This window comes from Geotrypetes seraphini, chromosome 2 (assembly GCF_902459505.1).
Source record: "Geotrypetes seraphini chromosome 2, aGeoSer1.1, whole genome shotgun sequence".
NCBI lineage: Eukaryota > Metazoa > Chordata > Amphibia > Gymnophiona > Dermophiidae > Geotrypetes > Geotrypetes seraphini.
This window is the reverse complement of record NC_047085.1, coordinates 257,385,038-257,406,690: the sequence shown is the minus strand read 5'-3', so window position 1 is coordinate 257,406,690 and position 21,653 is coordinate 257,385,038. Positions and strand designations below refer to the sequence as shown.

At 44.2% G+C, this 21,653-nt stretch overlaps 2 protein-coding genes across 8 annotated transcripts in view; one reads left to right on the top strand and one right to left on the bottom strand.

Moving 5' to 3' along the window:
• CBY1 (chibby family member 1, beta catenin antagonist) overlaps window positions 1–17,039 on the bottom strand; it is a 31,930-nt gene extending 14,891 nt beyond the window's left edge. The window contains exons 1-3 of one of the 5 annotated variants that reach the window (XR_004537954.1): window positions 16,904–17,019; window positions 14,551–14,719; window positions 5,016–5,183 (exon numbers count right to left, since the gene is read on the bottom strand). Coding sequence is in view for 4 of the 5 variants with exons in the window: in XM_033929452.1 (XP_033785343.1) it covers window positions 5,016–5,093 (78 nt within the window). In the remaining variant the exon portion in view is untranslated. Of the gene's footprint in view, window positions 1–5,015; window positions 5,184–14,509; window positions 14,720–16,786 lie in introns of all 5 variants that reach the window. The other 4 variants (XM_033929452.1, XM_033929451.1, XM_033929454.1 and 1 more) reach the window with 4 other exon arrangements.
• Window positions 17,040–17,458: 419 nt separating this feature from the next.
• The window catches only part of FAM227A (family with sequence similarity 227 member A), a 317,179-nt gene continuing 312,984 nt past the window's right edge, over window positions 17,459–21,653 (top strand). For all 3 annotated transcript variants that reach the window (XM_033929448.1, XM_033929447.1, XM_033929446.1), the window contains exon 1: window positions 17,459–17,557. The gene's annotated coding sequence lies outside the window, so the exon portion shown is untranslated. The remainder of the gene's footprint in view (window positions 17,558–21,653) is intronic.

Below are 21,653 nucleotides of genomic sequence, written 5' to 3'. Positions count from 1 at the left end.
GTACTCATCTCGTACTTTGCTCAGCATTTGATAAACTTACTGTGCACTTTTGCAAGATAACAGTCAAAACATGAATTGGCTTGCACAAACTACTTAATCCATGCAAGCCCAAATGCATAATCATGCGAGTCACAAGAATGTACGCATAGCTGTAGTGGTATGTCTGATACATGCAGCTTTTCTGAACATGTTCTGACTTGCAACTATCACAGCACAGTGGCTGTATGAACAAGTCTGGCTTTAAGGTTCATCATGACCTTATAACACCATATGACTTCATTATTTGACAAAGCTTGCCTTTGGCGTGTTGCTTTCCATCTATTCTTTCTGTGCAGCATCTGGTTCTTTCCCTAGTTAACTAGGCAATGCCTGTGTGGATTTTAGAAACTTACTCTGCACTGCTGACATGTACAACCTGCTTTGCTCTATTTTCATTGTGTTCTCACACTGATATTTTTCACCTTACTTTTATTCTGTATTTTAAGGTGACTCTTATCTTATGGAGACTAATAATAATCTAGAGCCTTGCAGTATTGGAATCTGCTTGATGCTTATTTCTGATTTCTCTTTGCCTAACCACGAATTAATTAAAAGATGCTCTGGACTTTCTACTTTGTCCGTGGAATCTAATATCTGTACTCATCATGAAGCTTTGATTCTGACGAAGTTTGAATTTCTACAGAAAAACTGCTGTAATCTGTTCAGAAAACAGAATCACAGCAATATCAAAGGTCTACGCTCAATTGATCTTCCTGCAGCTGATCATTTAAAAGTTATCACAAAGCACGAGTTTAAACCGGGCCAAAAGCTTTGCCCAAGATGCAGGCAAGACTTGCACGTCAAACTACAAGATCTAAATAGCCCTAAGTCTGATTATGACAGTGATGTCCCTACCAATGCATCTGAAAACCTCAATGCCAGCTTTTCACCACTAGGAATCTCTCCTCTAAAGATTCAATGGATTAGCAAGCAAAATTCCTTAAGTTATGCTAAATGCAAACTCTCTGAAGCCCATAATGCAATTGCAGACCAAATTACCGTTATTGGTGACTTAACTCCAGCTGATATCAAAGCAGAACCAGAAAGTGGCCAATGTAAAAGGTGTTCTGACTATGACCTTCTATTAACTGAACTGAAGCAGAAGTTGGAACTATCTAATAATAGGGAGAAAATACAAATTCTCACTCTGACTCCACACAGCTGGATTATTGAGAAAACTGCTTTGGAATTTGATGTTTCAACAAGAATGGTTAAAAAGGCCAGGAAGCTGAAACAGCAGGGTGGCATTCTTGCTGTTCCAGCAACAAAGAGAAGAAAAGTGCTTGCTCAGCAGATTACACAAAAAGTCCTGGATTTTTATGAAGACGATGAAATCTCTAGAATATGCCCAGGCAAAAAAGATTATGTCTCTGTTCGGATCAGTAGTGAAAAAGTGCAAAAGCAGAAAAGATTGTTATTATGCAATCTGAAGGAATTGTACACCACCTATCGCAGTCAGCATGGGCCTGAAATTGCGTTCGGCCAAAGTGGTGTGTCACAGTCAGTTCATCAGGGACTCATTCAGTCTGTGTCTGCACAATCCACTGGAATGTGAAACTTATGCTTTCAGCAATTGCAGTTCCAGATGACTACAAGGTGCTTCTGAATAAAACTGTCTGTGATATGAACTCAAAAAACTGCATGTTGCAGCAGTGTGAAATATGTCCTGGGCAGATCCTTCTGGAGGAATATTTTACTGAGTTCTTTGGTGAACATGATACAGATGATATAATTGAATTTAAGCAGTGGATTCACACCAATCGGGAGACACTGGATACTCGACAGTTATCCATAGAGGACTTCACTTTCAAATTAATTGGAAAAATTTCTAATTTGGCCAGCCACCATTTTATTTCCAAGTACCAAAGTGCTTACCTGAAGGAACTGAAAGCAAATATAAAGGAAGGGCATGCTATTGTTTTGATGGATTTCGCTGAAAATTATTCCTTCATCGGTCAGGATGCAGTACAGGGGTTTCACTGGGAAAATAGCCAAGCAACATTATATCCCTTCGTTGTCTACTTCTGCAATCCTGATATTCAAAGCCTATGCATATGCATGATCAGTGACTAGTTGCGTCACGATACTATTGCTGTTCATGCATTTTTGAGGAAGCTTATTCTGCATCTGAAGGAAGTCTTGCCTGTCTTAAGCCATATTCACTACTTTAGTGATGGTTCTGCAGCGCAATATAAAAACTTCAAGAATTTCAATAACCTCTGCAGCCATGATACTGACAAAATACTGCTGAGTGGAACTTCTTTGGCACCAGCCATAGCAAATCTCCAAGTGATGGGATGGGGGAAAAGCTAAGAATTTAGCTGCCCATGCCAGCTTACAATGCCCTCTTAATAACCAAATTTTGACAGCAAGGGATCTATTTGAATTCTGCAATAAATCTGTCTCGGGAATTAAATTTTTCTTCATTGCTAAGGAAGATATTGAAGCAATAAGATTTGCTCAGGAGCAAAGGTTTAGTATGGGCCACACAGTGGCTGCAACAAGAGGAAATCACCAATTTAAGCCCATAGACACTGCTAGACTCTGCATTAGCAAAATTTCAAGTGATACCAGCTCATTCATTGCCAATGTCTTAGAGTCTGATACTGATCCTGAACATGTCCCTATCTTTCAAGCATCCAGCTTTCAACCTGGACAATACTTAGCTTGCATATATGACAATTCTTGGTAGATTGGTCATGTATGTGAAATTTCAATGAAAGAATGCGACATCCTGGTTAATTTTTTGCATCTACAAGGTCCTGCACAGTCATTTCACTGGCCTCCCCACAGAGAAACATGCTGGATCCCTGAACAGCACATTATTGCAGGCCTTACTGCACCTATGACCACTTCATCAGGCAGACAGTACACTTATCCACAAGCTATTTTGGCAAACATTGACCAGACTTTCAGAAACCGAGTTAAAAGTTGAATTTATGCAATTTTCTGATCTTTATGTATGCACACTTTAAATAAGTGTGGTTTTTGCACTTTTCTTTTTTGTCTTTAATAAAACTTAGAAATTTATATGGTATTATCTGACTATTGGGAATGTCTTTCAGACAACGGATCAATAACTGATAAATATGTGGTCTCAGTGTATAATACACTTGTCATGATCTTCACGACCAGTGGCAGTGGGTATATGAAAATGCATGGATACAGGGAAGGGGATCATAAAACAGTAACAATTTAAACTTAACTGTGAAACTTAATGTACTTTGTTCATTTGCATACAACATGGTTTGTGTTAAACATGCCTCTTTTCAATATTAAACATTCATGCGCATATACAACTAATTCTTATCTTTGAAGCTTTAATTCTCACCAAAGAAAGATTGGGTCCAAGATGAAACAGGATAGCCTCTGTAGCAAAAAAACATGCTCTTTCAAATAATATAAAAAACAAAACAAAAATAATACACATTAGAGATAGTTGAATCTGAAAACCAGTGAAAATTTGCATAAATGCATAAAGCCATATTTTTTGGATGGTCATATCTTTAGCTTCACTTGACTGTAAAAGCTCATATTGCAAATCTTGGAAGTACTTTGTGGTACATGTCTGCTGGTAAAGTTGTACCCTCAGCTGACTTAACTACCAGCAGCAGTATGGAGCCAAACTTTGCCAAAAATTTTCATTCGTGAATTTTTTGCCCATTTTGCTGACCTGTAGAAATGGATGCACTTTCGCAAAAGATTTCAAACTTGACAAGGAAACTTGCCCCAAGGTGTTGTACCAAACTGCAAAATTTCAGACTCCTAGGTAGTTTCCTTCTGCCGCAGTGCTCAAGCAAAGTTGGCGTTTTAGGTCACACGAGGCATGGGAGTGGATCGATTTGCTTTTGTTCAACCACCCCTAGCTGCTGACCAAATTGAAATAGATTCAAAAAATTTTGCAGAGTTTCATTTGAGACCCTAGACAACAACCCTGTAAAATTTGGCTGGATTTCAAGAGGGGTCGAGTGTTGGCTCCTGGTCCACTTGACATGGAATGACCCAAAAGCTGGAGATGTTCACGCTGTTCTATTGGCAATAAATTGGGATATTGGAAAAAATTTAAGAGATATTGGGAAAGGAGAGGAGTGCAACGCAATACTTGGGAATGTAGACAGTAGGAAGGGCGAGGACAGATCAATCTGTGATAGCCAGTGAGAGAACAGAATTATGGGTGTGATATTTCTACATGGAGATAAATAGGTTCCTGGGAGTGGGGATGGATTAGGGATTAAGTCATATAGTCACACTCCCAACTTCATATCAACAATTTTGACTTGCCTTAAAAACATATCTTTTCAGGGAATACTTTGGAAGTTAGAAATCGGATGTCTATTCATTTGTATTATTAGTCTTTGTGAACCGCATGGAACTTAATGGTATTTGCGGTATACAAGTGAGTTTTATATTGTTATCATGGGGAGGGTGAGTTATAAAATGTGCTATGTTGGATGTGGCATTTTATTCTTTAGTGCTGTTCTTAAAAAAACAAAGGGATCTGGAGGAGGGAGAGGATGAAGCTTAATACAGCTAATACCCTTTTATCGAGCTATAATAGCATATGCAGACAGCTAAGACCTAGATGAGTTTGTGCTATTTAAACCTAGTGTAACTGCATTCTTTCTTCACTGATCTGGGTAGAGGATACCTGTCAAAAGCTTGTCAGTGATCCAATAAGTCAGTCCAATAAAAAGTACCACCTATAACTTGGTTTCCAGCCATCTTTCAGGATACACTTAACCTACTGTACTGATTTTAAGCCAGTATCTTGTCAATGACTTTCCCTGGTATCAGAAACCACTTCTTGTGTTGGGAATCCGTCAGCTACCAATTCAACCCTGTAGCATCCAGGGCTCAGTCCAATCTTTGGTGTTGGGTTCCCCTGTTCACATCTTATGCCCAAAGTAACCTTACCCCTTCTGTGACAATAGAACATTTGGTCGATTCCATAATTTATGCCTAAGCAAGGAACATACCGAATGCAGGTTGGACAGTGAAGCAGATTTCCTGGGTGGAGTTTTCTTTGGACTAAACATGTTCCCAAATAGCGGCATGGTTCACAACTCCTGATGTTAACACCCTCTCACTTCACAGGAGACAACCAGTGGGATTCTGGAGCCAGGTGTCAGCCCAAACTACTGCACCTGTTTGAAGAATGTACCTGTTAGTAGCAGGTAGTGAATTTCCCAGCATATGAGTGGTTTATTTTAACTCAGAACAAACAGCACAGTCACCCCACAAACCCCAAAGTTATTTGTTTGTAGGTACTGTTTTATTTTTATTTTTTTTTGTACACTGCACTGGATGACTTGTTCAGTCAAAAATTTTTTTTCCAATAAATCTTATTCCGTTATCCTGTTTTGCACTGCTGACCCTTCTCTTTCTGGCTTGGGTTCATAGCAGCATTCTCTGAAGTGAAAACCTTCAAGTCCTAGGTTCCTTACTTCCACAGTGCTACAGAGCAGAAGTGGCCACCAATTGACACAGGGCAGGGGCGGTCAGGTAGAGTAGAAGAATTACCACATGGCATTAGCTTTTTAGGAAAAATCATCTTGGTTTCTCAATGAGAAAGCATATTGAAGTCCACAGGGTAAAACCAGTCTTTTTCTGATTAGCTGAAATCAAGTACAATATAGACAAATAGATATCACCCAGCTCAGAGAACATTAAAAATTGTTCAGAGAAAAAAGTAAATCTTATATTAATATATTTATAATTGCAAAGTATAAATTGCTTCATCAGAACAATCCTAACCAAATTTTGTGAATATTACTGCAAAGAAAATACTAGATAGCCCCACACATTTTACTTATTTGAAAAATGCTTAGCCTGCTCTAACTCAAAAATTCTAGGTGGTACTGGTACCTCAATAATCGTGCAACTGGTACATCAATAATCGTAATCACTGATTCAATATCATAATACAATATAGCCAACACTTGGGCACTGGATGGCTGCACTCTTTACCTTTCCAGGTCCCTGAAGAGTGGGAGAGAAAGACAATTCACTTCAAGGACTTACATGTGAAGCCTGACTTTGTGTATGTCATCCAAGTTGGAAAGGGGACATTCAAGTCAGAACATTTACAGTTTGAAAATTAATTTTACAGAAGGCTTACTGAATGCAAAACTCACATTATTTGAAAATGCATATAGTGGGAACAGTCATTTTTTAAAAATAAAAATAACTTCACTTCCAAGAGGAGTCAATGAAGGAAAAATGATGCCCTACCTGTTAATTTTCTTTCCTTTAGACACCACAGATGAATCCAGAGACCAGTGGGATAGCACATACCTACCAGCAGGTGGAGATAGAGCCCTGGTTTTCAGGAGTATATCTGGATGGAACCCACTCTTGCCAAATAATACTGCTCTTGCCCAAGCATCCGGGACAATGCAACTGCAGCTCAAAAACTTTCCCATAAGAGAACAAGAACAATAACCAATCTACACCAACCCTTGTGCCCCTCCCAGGGGAGTTACTGCAGAATCCAGACTGGGTGGGGCTCTGGACTCATAATTTTTCCTTCCTTAGCGCCGGCAGCAGATGAATCCAGAGACCAGTGGGATGTAGCAAAGCCAACTCAAACTGGGTGGGACTAACGTGCGGACTCTGCAATGACCGAAGCTCTGAAGGATGCCTTCGCTCATTCTGTCACATCCAAGCGGTAATGTCTAGAGAAAGTGTTCGAGGACGACCATGTGGCCACTCTGCAAATTTCCTTCAGAAAGAAACCCCTGGACTCGGCCCAGGACGTAGCTATCGCCCTGATCAAATGAGCATGGAGGGCTTCCGACAGATGCTTGCCCACTATCAAATAAGTGGAAGCAATAGCCTCCCGGACCCAACGAGCTACTGAAGCTTTTGAGGCCGCCAGGCCCTTCCTAGGTCCTGAAAATAAAACAAAGAGATGATCTGACTTCCGAAAGTCATTAGTAACCTGAAGATAGTGCAAGAGGACTCTAAGTACATCTAGCAAATGTAATGACGGAAACCGTGACCCCCACTCCTCCTCCCTAAATGTGGAAGGAAGAGAGCCTGATTGACGTGAAAAGGCAAAACCACCTTAGGCAGAAACAAAGGAACCGTCCAAATTGAGACCCCCGATTCCAAAAAACTAAGAACAGATCTCTGCAAGACAGAGCCTGCAACTCTGACACACGCCTCACTGAAACCATAGCCACCAGAAAAATCACCTTCAAGGTTACATCCTTGATTGTCGCGCTACTCAAAGGTTTGAAACGAACCCCTATCAACCCCCCAAGAACCACCTTCAAACTCCAATCTGGACATGGTTTCTGCAGTGGCGGCCTAATACGGTTTACCCCCTTAAGGAACCTCACCACATCTGGTTGAGACCATAAAGAAGTATTTGACACCTTACCCCTGTAACAGGCGATAGCCGCCACCTGAACTCGAAGGGAATTGCATGCTAACCCTTTGGAAACCCCTTCTTGCAAAAAAAAAAAAAAAAAAAAAAGAGAATATGATATAAGGAAGCCTGAAAGGGTGAAATCCTTAACCTACTACACCAAGAATCAAACACTCGCCAGACCCTAGCATAGGCCGTAGATGTAGACCTTTTCTTGGCTTGTAGAAGAGTAGCAATAACCTGCGCTGAATACCCCTTCCTCCTTAGCCTCGACCTTTCAATAGCCAGGCCATAAGCCCAAAGCGGGAGGGATCTTCCATCTGCACTGGTCCTTGTGTGAGTAAGTCCGGGGTCACCGGGAACTGAAGTGGATGGTCCTGTGACAGCTTCATTAGATCCACATACCACGGACAGCGCGGCCAGTCTGGGGCTATAAACACCACTAAGCCCGGGAAGTGCGCAATCCAATCTAAAACCCAGGGAGGAGACTTTGTGGAGGCCATGGAAGAACCAACGCATCCACCCCCTCCGAGCTCCGTTCCCTGCACCTGCTGAAGAACCATGGGACCTTGGAGTTATGAGCCGAGGCTATAAGATCTATCTCCAGGAGCCCCCACTTGCAAACAATGAGCTGAAACACCTGTCGCAACAGCTCCCATTCCCCGGGAACCACCTGATTCCTGCTGAGGAAGGCTGCCTGAATGTTGTCTTTTCCTGTAATACGCGCCGCTGACAGAAGTGGAAGAAACGCCTTTGCCCACAGCAGAAGAACTCTCGCATCTCATGCCAACAGCCGGCTCCTCATGCCCCCTGTCTATTGATATAGGCCACTGCCATGACACTGTCTGAGAGGACCCTGGTTGGCTTGTCCTGAAACTCTTTCAGAGCTAACCTGATCGCCCTTAGTTCTAGAAGACTGATAGACCACTGAGCCTTCTCCAGGCTCCAACTGCCCTGTGCTGAGAACTGGAGATATCGAGCCCCCCATCCGGTCAGGCTGACATCCGCCGTTACTAGCATCCAGTCTGGAGTTGCCAGCAGCATGCCTTTGAACAGGTGTTCCTCTTGTAGCCACCAATGCATAGTGCGTGAGGCTGAAGGGCTCCAGCCTAACCTTCTCTGGTAATCCTGAAATACCAGAGACCACTTGGACAGGAGGGACTGCTGTAATGGCCTCATATGGCACTGAGCCCAAGGAACCACCTCCAGAGTTGCAACCATGGAACCCAGGATCTGAACATAATCCCAAACTCTTGACTGGGGAATCTGCAATAGAAGACGGATCTGTGCCTGCAACTTCTCGCCCCTGACTCGTGGCAGAAAGAGTGCCCTGGGCCGTATCGAAGAGGACGCCCAGATATTCCAACACCTGAGAGGGAACCAAGGAACTCTTTGGAAAAAATATCACTCATCCTAGGGACTGCAGTACTGAAATCACTCTCTCCGTAACCCTTAAGCTCTCCTGATGGGATGAAGCCCAAATCAACCAGTCTTCCAAATAAGGGTGAATCTGAATGCCTTCCCTGCGAAGGAACGCCGCCACTACAACCATCACCTTCGAAAACGTGCAAGGTGCTGTGACCAAGCCGAAGGGCAGTGCCCAAAACTGAAAATGTTGCCCTAGAATCGCAAAGCGAAGAAACCAGTGTTGTGGAGGCTAAAATGGGAATGTGTTGGTGTCTAGCTTCCTTGAGGTCCAATGCCGTGAGAAATTCCCCTGGTTGTACGGCTGAAATAACTGACTTGTCCCCATTCGGAAATGTCTGATATTGAGAAAGTGATTTACTCTCTTGAGGTCTGCACGGGTCTGACTGTCCCTCCTTTCTTGGGAACCACAAAATAAATGGAATAGCGACCCTGGCCCCTTTGTTTCTGAGGCACTGGGACCACTGCCCCCAGCTCCAACAACCCTTGGAGCAAGCTTTACACTGCCTCTATTTTGTCCCCTGAACACCAGGACTTCAAGAAAGAATCTACGACGGGACAGAAAAACTCTAACTTGTAACCTTCGGGAATAATGTCGAGGACCCATTGATCTGATGCTATTTTGGCCCATTCCGCCAGGAATGAGGACAGTCGCCCCCCAATACGACTAACAGAAGGAGCCAATACCTCATCATTGGGTTGGAGAAGAAGACTGGGGGACGTGCTGGCTGGGCAGAAGTAGATTTGACAGGATGAAAGGACCATCTCTGAGAATACTTAGACCTGGAACTGTATGACGCATTAAACGAGGCTTTGTAAGCCACTTACCTGGCCTATACCTCTTGGCATCTCGAAAGCGTGATCTAAATGACCAACCTGACTCTCTAGGTTTGTCCTCCTGCAACCTCTGAGACTTAGCATTGTCAAAATCCTTCACTAGCTTATCCAGGTCTTCACCAAACAAAAGCTGGCCTCTAAAGGGAAACCTCACCAATCGTGATTTGGAGGTGATATCTGCTGCCCAGTGTCGCAGCCACAAATGCCTCCTGGAGACCACAGAAAGAGCCATTTGCTTTGCTTAAGCCCGGACCATATCATATAAAGCATCCGCCAGGTATGCCAGCCCTGACTTTACCTCTGGAAACTCCCGGGGTAAAGAGTCCTCTGACTCCATCAGACCGTCTGTGATCTGCTGAACCTACTGAAGACAAGCTTGCGCCGCATAAGAACTGCACACGGCCGCCTGTAGAGTCAGGGCTGCCACCCCAAAGGACGCCTTCAAGGTAGATTCTAATCTCTTATCCTGGGGATCTTTTAGAGCCACTCCCCTTTCTACTGGCAATGTGGTCTTCTTAGCCACTGCCGCCACCAGTGCATCTACCTTTGGCAGCCCAAACTTCACTAATTCTTCCTGTGCTTCCAGATACAGCTGTTTCATAGCCTTAGCTACCCTAAGACCAGACTCCGGTGCAACCCATTCTGCAGAAATCAGCTTCTGCATGGCCTCATGCACTGGAAATGTTTTGGGAGGCTTCCTAGTGCCTGCCATAAGGGGATTAGGCATTGCCAACACCTCTGGGTCTGATTGAGAAATAGAAGGCACTCCAAGGCTTTGGAAATAAATGCCATCAGTTCCTCTCTATGGAACAGCCTCAGAGTAAAGGGATCCTCCCCTTCAGCCCCCCCCAACTCCTCCATCTCTGCCTATAGCCTGCTAGAATCACCAGTGGCCCCAAACATAGTGAGAGCTAGATTAGGGCTGAATCCTGCACTTCCTCTGCCTCCAACACCACCCTGTGCCACTTGGCCCTCTGCTGATCCTCCCCGTCACCAAACTGAGGTCGGACCTGCTGAGCTGGGACCATGCCGTCCCCTACCCCTCCTCCCTCTTTACCAGAGTTTGCTTTTGCAACCATAACGCCTTGTGAAGCAATAGGACAAACTCCGGGGAGAAAGGCAAGGAACCAGACTGCATGCCTTCAAAACTCGGTTCTACATGCACCATCCCTCCCCCCCCCCCACCGTTCAACTTGCCTGGGCGAACTTCCATTGCCAAAGCGGCTCACTCCTACAGCAGAGCTTTAAGCTCAACAGCTTTTTCAGACATGCGGGAAAACAATGTGCCCTCCAACACCAACAAGCCAGCTCCCGTATCTCCCGAACAACCAGCCACGCAAACCCTTGCCAGCGTTCTCCGCTTCCCACAGCAGGAACACCGTTTCACTACCTCTACTGCCATCTGCGCCCCCTCCGGCCAATAACCCAGCAAAGTAACAAAAAATTTCACATATTCACGTGCTCCTGCTCTTACTGGAAGGCACAGGGAGAAGAACCAAGGAAGTTATCCTCCCGCTGTATAGGGCGATGGTGTGACCGCATCTGGAGTACTGCGTTCAATACTGGTCGCTGTACCTTAAGAAGGATATGGCGATTCTCGAGAGGGTCCAGAGGAGAGCAACAAAAATGATAAAGGGCATGGAAAACCTCTCATATGCTGAGAGGCTGGAGAAGCTGGGGCTCTTTTCCCTGGAAAAGCGGAGACTTAGAGGGGATATGATAGAAACTTATAAGATCATGAAGGGTATAGTGAAGGTAGAGAGGGCCAGATTCTTCAGACTGGCGGGGGCAACAAAAACTAGAGGGCACTCAAAAAAATTGAAGGGAGATAGGTTCAGAACAAATGCTAGGAAGTTCTTCTTCACACAGAGGGTGGTGGACACCTGGAATGCACTTCCAGAGGAGGTGGTAGAGCAGAGTACGACTTTGGGGTTCAAAAGGGGATTGGACGAGTTTCTGAAGGAAAAGGGCATTCAGGGGTACAACTAGAGGGTTACTATACAGTACAAAAGGCTGTAAAGTAATAGAGTAGTAGAGTAATAGATCACTACAGGTCATTGACCTGGGGGGCCGCCGCGGGAGCGGACTGCTGGGCATGATGGACCTATGGTCTGACTCGGCAGAGGCAATGCTTATGTGCTTGTGCTGCAGCGCACTGTAACGGCACCTGGGGTCAGACTCTTTTTTTTTTTTTTAAATGGGAAAGAAATTTCTGACCACCGCAGCCTTCTCTCTCTGCTGGCAGGGTGCGTGGGGTAGGGACCTGGGTGGGCCCAGGTGTTGTCCCTAAAGTTGGCTCAGTCGGGGCTCTACTGAAGCCGCAGCAACAGGAGCAAACAGTCTTCCGTCCTCAGGAGCTGAAACCAGGAACCAGAATGATAGCAGCCATCCAACCTGCTGGAGATAGAGCATAATATTTGGCAAGAGTGAGTTCCATCCAGATATACTCCTGAAAACTAGGGCTCTATCTCCACTTGCTGGTAGGTATGTGCTATCCCACTGGTCATTGGATTTATCTGCTGCCGGCACTAAAGAAAGAGACCAGTTTTGAAAACAAGTGAAGTAAGCACAATTCCCTCCTCAGTCACTTCTCCCAGAGAAGCAGTGAGCTGACAGTTGTATGCTTTGGAGCAAATGGACATGCTAATGGAGAAATGTTTGAAGTATTCATTATTTTTCTTACAAAACATGAAACACACATATAAAATTTTGATGTCCAGCCATAAGAATATACCTGCTTTAAACCTGCGCATGTTCTATCTGGGGCAGGCGATGGTTTCCTACGCCAAGAGCACTATTCGGATATTATAACATAGTAACGCCAAAACCTAAAGGGATGACAGCCTTTGTGACACAAGTGTTGCTTCTGGGCAAGAAAGCTAAATTGACTAACTGGTTGTCACAGGACCCACCTTCTTATAATTAATGGAGATCCTTGATGATTGTACATGCCTCTTTGGAAAGGAAACAGGTTGGAGATCTGGACCGCGGTCCGGGTCGACGTTTCTGTCAGACTTGGGAACATTTCTGGATGGACCTTACTCCCCATGCTCGAAGCAGATTACTTAACTTGTGAAGATGATCATGGGCTACCTGCAATACTACTGGACTCTATTCTTTATATGCCTGGGGGGGGGAGGTGGGGGGTGGAAAAGGGATGGGTGGGGAATGGTTTGTGCACATGTAAGAGAATTTGCTGTACCTATCTGTATAATGTTTCTTGCACTTTGTTGAAAATTTAATAAAAAATATTTAAACATAAACCTGCGCATGTTACAAGTATATATACACAAGCAGCAACTTAAAAAAAAAAAAATAAACCAAACAAATCCAAAAAAACACAACTGTATGCAGTGCCCAATTAATTCGCAGTTGGGCTTTAGGCAACCAAATAAATATCTTTAGCCCCCTGTCTATGATAAATACATCTTTCAACCCTGCAAAAGTGCAACCATCAGTGCTTTACTTTCCACATCTACTGCTGTCATTTACCTCTGGATCCCACTGCGTTTTCCCCGACTCTAGCAAGCACTCTCTCCAGTCTCCAAACTTCCCAGCACCTGCTCACTGCTTCTTGCACCTTGAAGTGCTAAAAGTTTACTGAAGGAGTGAACAAAGCTAGAAGGGGGATAGAAGTTATGGAAGAAGAATGCATGGTGGTGGTAGCTGATGGCATCACTTCTTAGATGGAGGCTTAGGAACTCTACAGGGAGATAGCCAATGCACAGCATTGGCAAATGGCCAATTATGCCACCTTTTGTCCATTATGGATTGACACAGCAGCCACAGTTAACAACACTATTTGTTTCCTGTGTGTGCACAGGTAGGGCTAGATTAAAGCCCATCTGATATGGTCCAACACACAAACTTACACAAACTAGGGACGCGTCTGAGGCCAATATTCTATTTCAGCATTATTATGCTCAATAATTAGAGGCTTATTGGTCAGCTTGTTCTGAGGGCTTTTTAATCAATGTCTGTATTGTTATCTTTGACTTGCTTGGAAATTGTTACAAATTATGTTTATTGTACACTACCTAACACTTTTGTAAAGGGAGTGTGTGGCACAGTGGTTGGATCTACAGCCTCAGCACCCTGGGGTTGTGGGTTCAAACCCCGCGCTGCTCCTTGTGACCCTGGGCAAGTCACTTAATCCTCCATAGCCCCAGGTACGTTAAATAGATTGTGAGCCCACCGGGACAGATAGGGAAAATGCTTGAGTACCTGATTGTAAAAACCGCTTAGATAACCTTGATAGGTGGTATATAAAATCCTAATAAACTTGAAACTTGATATATTAAATTAATTAAATCCAACCCAATCCATATTAACCCTTCTAAAATCACATCCCTCTTGTTGAAGCTGACACTTCCACACCCCTCACTCATCCTAATAAACACTGGCTTTTACAAAACTGTGGTAGAGATTTCTACATAGGAATTCTTATGAGTGATGGAGCATTTACCTCGTCAGCCTGCAATAGAAACCTCTATTGTGGCTTTGTAAAAGGAGCCCTAAGTCAGGTTCCCCAAGTTTGAGCTGTGTAATAAAAGTAAAACTTAGGGGTCCTTTTATTAAGGTGCGCTAAATGCTAAGACATCCATTATATTCCTATGGACATCTTAGCATTTAGCGAGCGCTAAATCGGTTAGCACTTAATTTTTTTTTTTTAATTGCTATTTTGTATTGCTAACCATTTTTCCTTAATTGGTTTTCCTTTTTTTGGATTGTGTGTAACAATTGAAAATTCAATTTTAAAAAAGTAATACTTTTTCTCGGTGAAAGCAGATAGATTTATCTGCACAGACAAAAAGAAAAAAAAAAAGACAATTGGACCTCTTCTTTCTGACTGTCTCCTCTGGGAACTCTTTCTCTACCTTTCCATCCAGACTTCAGAGCAGTAGGAGTGTTCTTTTCTAGCCCCTTCCTTCCAGGCACTCTGCAGGGGAAAAGAAGGGGAGGGAGCAAGCCTGGAGCTTCCTAATTCAGTCCCTCTTCTCCTGTTGCGTCTGCATCACTAGTGACCTGGGTTGCAACAAATCCACCCTTCAAAATAAAAATACAAAAGATTTTACAAGATACACATAAAAATCTACAGTATCCCTGGCACCTAGAAGAAACAGCCTTCAACTCACACAATGGCTTTGGGGTCACTCCTGCAATAATCTTTGCAGGTCCAACTTAAACATTAGACCAGTGTATCACAAACTGTGTGCATACTAGTGTGCCTTTTGAGATTTTAAGTGTGCTGCGGCTCACAGGGCAGGAAGAGAGGCTCTGGCACCTGTGTCAGCTGACTTCTACCGTCACGTTGCGCATATCTGCTGGGACTCCTGCCTTCCTCGTCTCCATGCCCCCGGACCAGCAGCGGCAGCTCTGTGTGCTTTTAACTTTCGGCACACAGCTGCCACTAGCAGTAGTTTATCCCGGTTTCATCAGGCAGCCTCGGGGCCTTTGCTATGCTGGCCCGCATCACATCATCGAAGCAGGCTGGCCTAGCAAAGGCCCCGAGGCTGCCTGATGAAACCGGGCTAAACTACTGTTAATGGCAGCTGTGTGCCAAAGTTAAAAGCACACAGTGAACTGCCGCTAGCAGTGACAGGAGAGGTATTGCTGGATAGGGAAGGGAGAAGGGGTACTGCTGGTCATGGGGAGCAGGGAAGGGAGAAGGGGTACTGCTGTGTGTATATGAAAAATAAATGGGAAAAAATTACATTACAATTAGTAAAGGGGGTGTAATTTAATTGTTTCTTTTTATGTATGTTCATCGCTTTGAAGTAAGATTAAGCGATTAATCAAAAATTTTAATAAACTTGAACTTGAAGAACTTAGGTGGGTCTAGGGTAGAGTTTGGTAGGTCTGTGGTTGGTCTGTGGTTGGGGGTACTCAGTTGATATTTGTTAGACTTTCCTGCCAGCATGCCCTACTGGCATTTCAGGGCCTGTCTGGAGGGCCTCTGCGCATGTGTGGATGTCAGCGTGACGATGTCATCACGGTGATGTCCGCGCACTTCTGGGTGCCTCAAGCCGTGGCCACTACCTTTCTGTGCCTCAGCTCAAAAGTTTGAGACACTGCATTAGACAAACTAGGTGGTCACCTATAGTGGCAATAAAGAGAAGTTGCACTCAAAGCAAAAACAATAAGTCCCGAGAGCCACTTAAATTCACAAGGAGAGTGGGCCATTTTCAAATTGCCCATCTACCAAAGTAAATGGCTTTTGAAAAATGCCCTTATATAGGAAACACAGTTTTTATATAAAAAAGCATGAACTGAAATTATGTGGGGAGAGGGATTGTTGTTGTGTTTTTAATTCTAATGATCTTGTTAGGATGGTTGATGATAGCATGTTCATCATGACTGTAAAGTTTATCGATATCTTGAGGTGGAATGTAAAGGCTTCAACAAGGCTGAGGGTTTGCCTAGGGCTAATTCCATTACACCAGACCCGACTCTTCAATCGCAGGTACTGCAACTTCCATATAGTGTTTCAGGATTTAACAGTGCAGACGTCGAAAAGCTGCACCGCTCCCAAACAAGCCAAATCCTCTGTAGACGGTGAAAAGCCTGCACTGAATCAGGCTGAGATGCATGAGCTTCCTTCTTCATGCAAGAAAGTTTATGTCCCTCCTCTTTTCTCCGTCAGGCAGGCCAAAGATTCAATTTTTGGAATTACACCTAACTCTTTAATCTCTCCACTGTAGTTCCTCTCTCATCTTTCTTCCTGTAAACCGTGCCGAGCTCCGCATTCGTGGAGATGGTACGGTATATAAACCCAAGGTTTAGTTTAATATGTATTTTACATAGGTGCAAGTTCTACAGCTGCACTTGTAAGCACTCCTACCATCGAGCAAACTCCTTTGCTGTGTTCAGGAGAGCAAATTTTTGCTGGGAATCATACGAGCTGGCTCTGTGGGTGCTTCAGAGCAAACTCATTGGTTGTGTCCTAGTGATAAATTCCAATGGATTTAGCACCCCCAATAATTCTGAAAAACTAAAACAGTTGGACCCTACGATGCATTGCCTAACTTAACTTTTATCTAACAATTGGGCCAGCTCTGTACCTCCCTGCTCTCCGCAAGCGACAAGAACAGGAAACTACAACTCCCAGACTACCTTGTAGAGAGAAAGGTAGCCAGGTCAAACAGAATCACGGCATATGATCGGTATTATGCCTGCGCACAGCCTGCCACCCATCCGGTCCCGCCTGGACTGGTCCAGCAAACTGCTCACCTCCTAAGATCCCACAGCAACCGCTTTTCCCTCGCCTCGGAAAGTGAATTCCTATAGCACATGCGCAGATACTCAGTTTACACTGCAGGTGCTACCACTTGTATGCAAAAGGTTGCATGAGCTGTGGGGGAAAGTTATCCATTTGATACCATCGCGTTGTAAAGGGAAATAACATGTGAAGCACACAGATATGTTGCCATAAGTTGTGTTTTCATTTCTCAAATTATCCTTTGAATTCGTCAGTGGAAATGTAGGGAGCATTTGGGGAGATGCCTCATCCTAGTGCGATACTCGTAATGGTACAGTCTTCCTCACCATAGCTACAGCGTCATTTACCCCAACGCAGCCTTGTTGCGGGCTGTTCCATTACCCTGTAACTAGGGGGAGAGATTTGCCAGTTATTTTTTTTTATATTATTTTGGACGTCTCATAACTCTTAAAAAAACTTGTATACTCTAAATGAAGTCATTCATCACTTACGCTCCTACTTTTTAGTTACGAGTGAATAAGTGGGGAGAAAAGGGTTATTTTAGTTTAGCCCAGTCTGTTTCTACGGTGACAGAATAGACGCAGTATGGCGTCCCTTTGTTGCGGCTATTTTCTTGATTCGAGAGAGCGCGCGCGGGAGACTTGCACTGGTGGAGAAGGATTCTGGTAAATGTTATCTCGTGGCTAATGACTGCAAAATAGTAGAACATATTTACTTCTCCAGCCAGCAATATTAGTGTGCAGCTTAGTCGCCAGAGCATTATGGGATTTGTAGTTCTCAAAAATAAAGTCGAGGGGACATACACATAGCCTCCCCTACGGCGTTCTCGAATTGTGGAGTATTGTGAGACGTGACTTCTCAGGCTAAGGAGAGAAGCTATGCGAATCTTGGTTGGGAGGGGATACATATTGCTGTGGAAGGAGAGACATTAGAGGCCAAATGGTGTTATTTTTTCCAACTGGACAGAGGTTGCCAAGTAGAGGATGACACGGTGTCCCCGAAGGAACTCAATTTCCCCGTCGTCGTCGTCCCCGAGTTTTGTCACTGTCCCTGTCCTTGCCCCATTTCTGTAAGCTCTGTCTTAACCACACAAGCCTCAAACACTTATGATTTTTAAAATGTTTGAGGCTTGTGCAGATGAGGATGGAGGATGCAGGCAGTGGCGTACCTAGCATATGTGACACCCGGGGCCCATCATTTTTTGACACCCCCCACCCCATCTGTATGAAAAACATGATTTTTAGTAACAAGCCAAGTCACATGAGTACCTAGGAAAAGGCAGCATCTTACATACTGCAGTGAGCAGTACATCAATACACTCGTAAAACTAAACAAGCCAGACTAGTACAGATCAATCCTACACCGTCAATCCTAACAGAAAACCATGTCTTTCGAACACACAACACAGAAAACACCTTCGCCTAGTATGGAATGTCATCACAAACTAACCCCTCTCCCTTTTACAAAACTGTAGTGTGGATTTTAGCCACGGTGGTAACAGCTCTGACGCTCATAGAATTCTGCATCAGAGCTGCTACCACCATGTCTGGCGTTAAAAAACGCTCCACAGTTTGTAAAAGGGGGGATAAAATAGAAATACATAGACAAAGATTAAATTGAACCAGCAAGAAGCTGGACTCTGCATAAAATGCAACACCACAGAAACAATGACACATGTCTCCTAAGCAATAAATAAATTAAAAAAATGTTGTTCTACTTTTGTCTTCTCTGGTTTCTGCTTTCCTCATCTTCTTGTTACTCTCTTCCTTCCATCCACTGTCTGCCGTCTCTCTGCCCCTCATCTTCTCTCCTATGCCCCTTCCAGAACCTGTATGCCTCCCCCTTCCATCTCTCCTTTCACCCCCATTGGTCTGGCATCTCTCTCCTCTCCTTCCCTCTCCCACACCTCTCTTCTGCAATCCCTTTCTTCCCTCATTTTCCTTTTCAATTTATTTTCTGCATCCATCTAGATTTTTTACTGTCTACCTACAGCTCGCCACCTCTTTCCCTCACCCCCTCCAGTATTTCCCTAACTCAATCCTTTTCCCCTATCATCTGCCCTCTTCTCTCTCCCCACTTCCATCATCTGCCCCTTCTCCCTACTTTCATCATCTGCCCTCTTCTCTCTTCCCTTTCTCCCCACTTCCATCATCTGCCCCCTTCTCTCAATCTCTCCATCCACCACAGGCCCATCTTTCTCTCTTCCTCACCTTTCCGATTTTGGCAACAAGATCTGCAACCCCCCCCCCCACCGCGATGACACTTAAGATCGGCAATGGGCCTCCTTCTACCCCTGGCATCAACAGAACTTCAGATCGGCAACGTGGTGCTCAGTCAAAAGCGGAAACAGGAAGCTGAATCAGAGGGAAGCTTTTGACGTGGGCACTAGAGAATGGCACAGGGAAAAAATCTGTCCCCATCACTGCATCGTCCCCTTCACTGCCCCGTCACTGTCCCCGCAGCATCCATACAAGCCTTAGTACTGCAATATTTAGCTTATTCCTTCCTTATAAATCAAAGTTCTGGCTGCTTCAATACTCCAGCTGCTGTAAGAAGGTAATTTAGACTCGCGGCCACAGGGCAGGGAGGATTGTCGGACCAGGCCTGTTGTCGGTCGGTCGGGCGGGGGAGGGGGGAAGCACCATGAAGGTAAAGGGACCTGGCCAGCTGTACACCCCCCCTAAAGCTGGACCTGGGGCGGACCGCCCCCCCCCCCCCCCGTCACCCCTTGGTATGCCACTGCATGCAGGAAAGGGGTGGGGACGGGGAAAAATTTGTCCCCATGTCATTCTCTATTGCAAAGTCATTATTACATAAGGGGTTAACGACTGGGCCTGATTGGACCATGGGGTTCTGAAAAAATTAGATTCCCCCTCCTAAAAAATGGCATTTCGTAGAGAACAAGGATAAAAAAGAAAATCCAACAAATCTGCGGATAAACCAAGGACAAAGAAAGGGACTGCAGACAAATGTACAAGATACAGGCAGAGTTTATTTAAACAAACAAACAGATTGTTGCATACAAATAGACCACTTTTTACAAAATATGGGATCCTACATAGTCCATGTTTTGATCAACACGTCCTCTTCAGGGGTCCCATAGAATGGTGGTATCAAAGAATACACAACAACTATGCCTGATCTGTGTGCTGTGTGCTGCTGAAAAAACATATACAGACAAGACAGCCATATACATTTTTGTTCCACCACATCTCTGGCTGCTGGACTGCCTGTTGGTAATTCTGTTATGTCTCTTCCAGACAGGGTTGCCAGGTGGCAAAAAATTTTCCAGCCAAACTCATGACAAAAAGTAGCCCAACTTGTGCTTGGAGTAGCCCAAAGAGTGGCCCAAACAATTGCCACTGAAAACCCTTCCAGTTTATCAAACAAATGCTTCATACAATACAAAATGTTTATTTATACACATGTCCCAAACAGACCATAATGGTGTACAAAAGACCAAAACCCAAATACAAAACATTCAGGAAGAACACAATAAAAGCAAGCACTTAACTGTAAAAGTCCTTCCCAAAATTCAAAGTTGACACTAAACTGTTCAAAGTTGTTAAAATGCATATGGACTGTGAAAAACTGCAGGAAGATCTTAGGAAATTGAAAGACTGGACATCCAAATTGGAGATTAAATTTAATGTGGACAAATGCAAAGTGATGCACTTTGGGAGGAATAATCCAAATCATAGATACTGGATGCTAGGGGTCCATCTTGGTGGTTAGCACTCAAGAAAAAGATCTAGGTGTCATCATAGACAGTACACTGAAACCTTCCACATAATGTGCGGCAGTCACCAAAAAAAGCAAACAAGATGCTAGGAATTATTAGAAAAGGGCTAGTAAACTGGACTAAGAATGTTATAATGTCTGTATCTCTCAATGGTGCAACCTCACCTTGAGTATTGCGTTCAGTTCTGGTCTCCTTATCTCAAAAAACATATAAAGTGGTACCTTGGTTTGCGAGCATAATTCGTTCCAGAAGCATGGTCATAATCCAAAGCACTCGTATTTCAAAGCGAATTTCCCCATAGAAAATAATGGAAACCCAGACAATTTGTTCCACAGCCCAAAACTTTAATAATAGTGTACTGTAATTTATAAAATAAAAAGGAGAAAGACGCTGAGCTGCCAGAGGAGGAGGAAAAGTAGAAGAGCCGCAGCCTGGGTGGCTCCCTGGTGCTGCTGCTCCTGCATGTATGATGCGCACACAAAACGTGCAAGTAAGATTCACAGGATGAGACACGCTTTTAGGATGTGTTCATAGGATGTACCAGTAATATGTGTGGGGTGCCGGTAGAAACCTATATTTTTTTCCCATAAACTGCGCTCGTTTGAAGTGTGGGGTGCTATACTTGCTATGAGTGCCATCCCGATAAACGACCATGTATGCACGTGTTACATATAGTCACGCACGTCGATAAGCACGGCACATCAATGCACACGCTTATACATGACACGTGCATATGTGCTCGTTTATCAAGACGCTAGTTTTGCGAGTTAAAATTTGCTGGAGTGTTTTGCTCATCTTGCAAAACACTCGCAAACCATGTTACTCGCAAACTGAGGTTTGACTGTAGCGGCATAGAAAGGTTCAAAGAAGAGTGACCAAGATGATAAAGGGGATGGAACTCCTCTCATATGAGCAGTGGCACAGCAAGGGTAGGAGGCATCCGTTGCAGTGATGCTCCCCTGCACCCTCCTCTCCATGCCCCATTCCTGCATCCCCCGCTCTTTCCCGCCCCTCGTTTC